This window comes from Lolium rigidum, chromosome 6 (assembly GCF_022539505.1).
Source record: "Lolium rigidum isolate FL_2022 chromosome 6, APGP_CSIRO_Lrig_0.1, whole genome shotgun sequence".
NCBI classification, from domain to species: Eukaryota; Viridiplantae; Streptophyta; class Magnoliopsida; order Poales; family Poaceae; genus Lolium; species Lolium rigidum.
Genome location: NC_061513.1, coordinates 333376569 through 333383503, shown reverse-complemented (window position 1 = coordinate 333383503; position 6935 = coordinate 333376569). Strand labels below are relative to the sequence as shown.

The window sequence follows — 6935 nt, the reverse complement described above, 5'->3', positions numbered from 1 at the left end:
GTGTTTAGTAATTTACCCTCACATAACCGAATCTTCGACTCATCCATAATAATAGAGAAAGTTCCGAGGGGCAAGTAAGGTGTCAAGTGGGATCCCACCTAAATTCCACTTGTAGTACATTTTATATTTTCTAGTGTAAATTTTGACACACAATTTTGAACTAGAAAAAGACGTAATACACTAAAAATGAGATCCCACCAGGATCCCACCTTGACACCCTTGCCAAGAAATGCTTCATCATCACCATGACACCTAACCAAAAGTGTTATTCCACAAGCTTCTAATATAATTACGAGTCAGCTTTTGAATCAGTATATTTTCTGTTCGTCAATATACATGAGACAAAAATATAGTTTTGAGGCGAAATTTTCCCTGGGTTGCAGTGTGCTTTAATTCCCATGTTGGACTACGATTCGTTGGCCCTTATTGCGGGCCAGAGGAAATAGAAAGCGAAATGCATGAATAATAAGCGAAAACAGTAGTATGAAAATCGTGTAGATATAGTCGTTGGTGGAAATTTACAGGAAACTGATTGTGCTGCAGGTGGCGGAGCGGCCGTGGCGATGGTTGGTTGCGACTTGGGAGCAGCGGCTGCTCTTTGTGGTCAAACCATCTGCTCCGGAGACACCTCGTGGTCGTGGAGAACCTCCTCCGGCTCCGGCCGGCGTCCCTCGTCGTCGTCGTCCACACGTGCATCGCTGCGGCAGGCAGCACCCAAGAAGTAGAGCCCGAGGCCCATGACGAGGAGGCCGAGCACCCACATGCCGAAGGGTGGCGCCAGGCTCGGCACCGCGTTCAGGACGAGCAACCACATCCACCAGCCCAGATACAGCGAGATCGCCCACGGGACAAGCCTGGCCCGTCGCAGCTCGGTCGCGGCCGCCGGGTCGTCGTCGCCCACACGGGCAGCATCACTGCGGCGGGCGGCAACCGCGAAGTAGAGCCCGAGGCCTATTGCGAGGACGGCGAGCACCCACATGCCGAACTTAGGCTGGATGCTCGGCACCGCGCTTGGGACGGAGAGCGCCATGGGGAAGCTCAGGAACAGAGAGACCGCCCACGGGACGATCCTGACCCGTCGCAGCTCGGTGGCGGCCGCCGGGCCGTCGTCGTCGCCTCGCAGCAGCTGGTGCTTCCTCAGGCAGACGTAGAGCAGCCAGAGGCCGTAGTAGGTGATGAAGTAGTCGCCGACCACGTACACGAGGTCGTGCGCGTCGTGGCGCGCGCGGTACAGCCCCCACACGAGGCCGCCGGTGACGAGCGACAGAATCGCCCAGAGCGCCCATCGATGGCCCAGCTGCGCCGTCTTCGGCGGTGCCGGTTCTCGCGGGTCGAGGAAGGGGGTTGCGGCGGGCTCCATGGGCCGGGCAAGGTCGCCGTGAGCTTACTGTAGCTCACCTGCTGCTTTCCGGCGTACGGGAACTGATTGCGCTGTAGGTGTCGGCGCGGCGGTGGTAAATGGTGTGCTTTCTGGTTGCGACTTGCGAGCAGCAGCTGCTCTTTATGGCGAGGACAGAGATGGGAGTAGCATAGAGAAAAGGCTGGCAGTGACTCTGTCCACGGTTTCCTTTCCTTTCTTTTTTGAGATAACTCTCTCCACAGTTGGGGGCAAATATACCGGCAGTACCGCCTGAATGCTTCCCCGAGTAGACGTTTAGAGCATCTCCACTCGTCCCCCCGAACAGGCCCCCGGCGAGCGTTTTTTACATCCAGACGGCGTAAATCGGCCCAGTCGCGCCCCCGGTTCCTCGTTTTCGTCCGGAATTGGGCCTAGTTTCATCCGGCGATCCCACGCCATCCCCGGCCCCCGGGGAGCGCTCGGGGACTCCGGACGAAACGAAGCCGGGAAATAACGAGGAACCTTCCCGCGCGTCTGGTGGCCCCAACTTGTCGGCGAGAGAAACCGATCGTCGTCCTCATCGCATCGTCTTCCGCGCGCTGTAAAAGCCTGCCGCCGGTCTGCATTCGCCGTCCACGCGGCGAGTTAATGTCGTCGTCTTCCGCGCACGCATCGTCTTCCGCGCGCACTAAAGGCTGCCGCCGGTCAGCTCGCCGCGGACGCGTCGCACTCCACGCGGCATTTTAATCCCCGCGCCAGCCGCACATATATACGCCGCTCCGCTCGCCGCGAGGTGTACCCCGTGATCCACTCTCCCTCCACTCTCCCTCTACATCTCCGACGATGGCGTTCTCCGACGACGACGGCGCAGCCAACAACGGCTTCCCCCGCCGCTCGCTCCACGCGTGGGAGGGGCACCTCCTCCACCAGGCGGGGTACCCCTGCCCGCCGGACACGAGGCCGCCCGGCGGCGGGTGGCGGCTGAGCCGTGGCGGCGTGCCAATCCCGCCGCCGCCTCGGGGCAACCTCCTCGACATCGAGATCGAGGAGGCGCGGATGAAAATGACGGACGAGGAACGCGCCGAGCCACGCCACCACCCCGACAACTACACGGCGTGGAACTCGTATTTCCTGCGCCGGTGGGAGCGGGAGCTCGCCGCGTACGACGGCCCGCCGCCTCCGCCTCCGCGCAACAACTCGGCGGGCCGCAAACGTTGGTGGAGCGCGCCGGGCCGGAGCCTCGAGGCCGTCATCGAGCACATCCAGGGCGGCAACTTCCCGGTGCTGACGATGCCCGCTCCATCGAGGGCGTCGGCGAGCCGCCGCCGGGGAAACGTCTGGCAGCCACGGCGCATGGCTGCCAGCTCGTCGTCTTCCGGATCGGCGCCGAGGTCATCCTTGGCGCCGGTGAAGAGGAGGAGGCGACGTCGCCTTCGGCCGCCGGTGCGCGTCAAGACGGAGCCGGCGTCTCCGCCGCCGACCGAGAGGGCGCAGCAGCGGCGCCCTCGTCATCCGCGACCAGCCTTCCGCGCCGCGAGCGGCCGGAAGAGGACGAAGAAAGAGGCCGCCGCACTCCGGCTCGCCGAGGAGGAGGCGAAGCGCGCGGAGGACGCCGCGATGGCGGAGGCGATCGCCAGGTCGGCTGAAGGACCGGGAGGAGGAGAAGCGCGAGGAGGACGCCGCGGCTGGAATGGGCCGAGCGCGGCCGGGAGCGGCGGGAGGAGGAGCAGCGGCGGCGGGCTGCTGGACTCGGCCGCCGCACACCAACGCGCCGCCCGCGCCGCCCGCGGCGCCACAACCGCCAACGACGATGCCGCGCGCTTCCGCCGTCCCGCGACACCTCCTTCCGGCGTCGTTGTCCCCGTCGTCGACCTCGAGTCCTCCTCCGACGACATGTACAAGCCATCCCCGGGGTGGTGGGGAGACGCCGGCCAGGGCAGCAGCAGCCAGGCCGCGCAGCCGAAGGACGACGGCTCCGACGACGACGACGGCGACTACACGGTGTTCTACTGCCATTTAGGCATGTAGATCGCCGTGTTTTAGAATTAGCATTTGAATTCCCCAGCCGAATTCGAAATATAGTCGAGTCGGCCTCTATGTATGAACTCCGCCCGTTATATGATAAATATCATTAAATTTAGTCTATATTCACCCGTTTTTAGCCGTAGTTTGTCAAGTTTCCGTTTTTCAAATTCGCCTCGTCGACTTCGCCTGGGCACGCGGCTGGGAAACTACTACTCCCCACGCCAAATCTTCCTCCAATCCGGACGAAAAATTCGCCGGATTTGGGCGTGGGGAGCGCCAACGAGTGGGGATGCTCTTACATACGCGCACATACATTCACCGCTAAAAACGCACATTCTACCCTATTAGTACCTCTAAGAGACTGCGTTGAAGAAATTTCATCTGACGGGTCTTGAGATTGATAAAATCACCACAGGCGCTTCGCTGTTGATGGAAACGTCGCCTTCCACTGAAGAATATTCCATCTTTAATGAGACACTAAAATGTCAAACGCGTGGTTTAAACTCTGGTAGGCTGGGGGTGCCACTACCCTCCTAACTACCCAACCACAGGTTGGTTCTCGCTTCGGCCCAACTTCTCAGATATAGTTATGCGTTCTCAGACCTATTCAACTTGTTACTCTATTTCTTTTTTCGGAGCTACTAATTCCCGTACGACTAAAAAAACATCTTAATTATTGCTAAGGTAATATCATTAGATCTCAGTTGTAATCATGTTATAATTCATGATGAGAACTAATCACGAAACAAATTTAACGGCCTGAAAATATCTGTGTGAGGTTGTAAGTTGTAACCCTAATCATGAAGCAATTCCAATGGCTCAGGGCATTTTTCTTAGTTGCAACATCACGATTCCAATGGCTAAGGGCATTTTAGTTGCAACCACACGTGTCACCAGGAAAATATCACTTGCAACTATGTTGCAACTTAAGGTTAGCATGACTCACGACATAGGAAATATTATAGGAGTCAAGCAGCAGCAGAGCTTGGCAGAAAACCTAGGGCGGGCCAAGAAAAAAATATGAGAAGAAAACAGTACAGTACATTGAGATTGGATAGAACTAATTTTGTTTTCCTACTGAATAACCATTGGTACTCCCTCCATACCGGTTTATTGGGCTCACTCTGCCCAGCGTTGCGACCAAGAAGCTCTCTGATTGGAAGAGAAAAAATGAGAAAGGCGCACTAATTCTCTCGTGAACTGGAGCGATTAACTAGGAGAGGTAAATAATTGTTTGGAGGTCCACACGCCGGTTACTCTTCCCAGCTTGCATGCAACCTTAGGAAAGTGGACTTGCCCAATCACAGTGGCATGCATGGACGTATTGGCACCACCGCATGACTAGGGAGCATGGGAACGGGTGATATTCCTAGTTAAGGGGAAAGTTAAATGCCAAGTTAAGCCTAATTTTTCAGCATTTTTTCAAATTCACTATGAGCCTAGTAAATCGGTATAGAGGGAGTAGAAGGGAAAATATTTTTAGGCAGGGCGGGCCATGGCACGGGTTTGCTTCAATGAAGCTCCGCCAGTGGAGTCAAGTGATAATTACTACAGCATATGGTTAACATGATTCACGACGCAAGTTAATGTTGTAAAAGTCAACTGAGAATTAGCACAACCTTAATTTTATTCTAAAACTTATAAATAACATTTTTTTAAATTATTTTGAAACTTATAGATAAGATTTTTCGCTGAGTTATTATATCATGATCATATGATTCTAGTCAAGGATTAGAAAATTTGTAGTCTCACATGACTGTCATGATCATATGATTCTAGTCAAGGATCAGACAATTTCTAGTCTCACATGACTGTCATCAAACCGATACAAAACGAACTCGTCCACGATTTATGAGACTCTATATTGGTTTGGGCACGATAATTTTGTGCATCTTGTTTCCCATATATGTCAGAATATACGCCTTTGCCACTGGTGTTGTGTCACCATATCGCGGGCTGTGGAAACAGGTGAAAAAAAAAGAACAACGCTAAAAAATAATAGAGTCAAATTCATCAATATCGTATAGATATTATCACGAGTCAAACTTACGCCGACAATGGCAGAACAGTTTGCACAAAAAACAATAAATTTATCACTACTGGAAAACATTTTTATACAAATTAAGAAAATGAAACAATAGGCAGGCCCCAACCTGCGCGCGTAGACAATAATTTGTTCTGGTTTCCAAGGAAGGAGCGGAAAACAACAAGAGTCCATAATTTGAGAGATTTATGAGTAGCTCGCATGGATCATTGCTACGACTTCCATGTCAGCGATCCGTGGCCTCGTGCATCTCGGCCATTCGTCTGAGCTCCAAAGAAGCAGTAGAAAACAACCGAGTAGAAGATTGAGAGCCTACCTAGCCTCTATAAGTAGAAGATTGAGAGCCTACCTAGCCTCTATAAGTCTCACATGACTGTCATCAAACCGATACAAAACGAATTTGTCCGCGATTTATGAGACTCTACATTTGTTTGGGCACAAGAATTTTGTGCATCTTAATAATAAATTTATTATTACTACTACTCTAAGAAAACAATTTTTTACAAAATGAGAAAAGAAACAATAGCCAGTTCCACACATAGTTCAGACCCTGTGCTCCGGGGACACCTCCCGGAGATCCCTGCCGTCCGTCTGCGTCCGTCGGCCGGCGCCCGCACGGACGAAGAAGAAGTAGAACCCGACGGCTATGCAGACGGTGGTGAACACCCAGACGGCGATCTTGAACCCCGCGCTGGGCATGGCGTCGGCGACGCGTGCGGCGACGGTGTTGGCGAGCGCGACGGAGACGCACCAGACGGCGATCCTGACCCGCCACCGCTCCGCCGCGACCGCCGGCGCCGGGTCGTCGCGGCGCAGGAGGTCGAGCTTGGCGAGGCAGCAGTAGATTTTTCTATGGGGTTGCCGGTCCATGCTTACGCAACCCTCGCCTGAATGCCGCGCGAGGCTCCTGGATTCGGGGAGCAGGACCGCCGCACGTTAACATGTTTTTCCGCTTAGCACTTCAGAGCAGCAGCAAAGCACGACGAACGCCGACTGCACGAATACATATGATACGCAAGTACATATGATATGCAAAAAACCTCTTCTACCATAATCACTCATATGCACCCAATTTGATTTGATTTGTGGACTGAATATATCGTTGCATAATTCAATGGGTATGTGAGTTATAAGTCCTATACCGTCGCCCCTACAAACTCCAGGGTAAAACTTGTCATCAACATGTAATGTTTATGACGTCTCGAAACGACAGATTAGAAGGATCAAAACATACTATACTGATTATGTAAATCAATCTATCATAATGTATAAGCATATTTCCGAAGCAACGCGCGGGCATGTTTTCCTAGTAATACTGTAAAGTAGGACAAGAATTTTGGGCACAAGAATTTTGTGCATTTTACTTTGAATGCCAGAATATCGCTGACCCAGAGTCCCAGACATGAAGAAAACTAGAACGGCACCAAAAATAACAGGGTCAAAATCGTCAATATATCCTATAGATATCCACTAGTCAAGCTTATACAGAAAATAAGTACATTACAATTTGTTGGTGTTGGTGGTGTT

At 53.0% G+C, this 6935-nt stretch overlaps 1 protein-coding gene across 1 annotated transcript; it reads right to left on the bottom strand.

Annotated features, from left to right (window-relative positions):
* Nucleotides 1–5951: 5951 nt before the first annotated feature.
* LOC124664829 lies at nt 5952–6278 on the bottom strand. Its single transcript, XM_047202261.1, has one exon. The coding sequence runs from the start codon at nt 6276–6278 to the stop codon at nt 5952–5954; it is 327 nt and encodes a 108-aa protein (XP_047058217.1).
* Nucleotides 6279–6935: the final 657 nt, after the last annotated feature.

What these genes read in the sequence shown, in the direction of transcription:
- LOC124664829 (XM_047202261.1), bottom strand. Translation starts at nt 6,278, where the DNA reads ATGGACCGGCAACCCCATAGAAAAATCTACTGCTGCCTCGCCAAGCTC.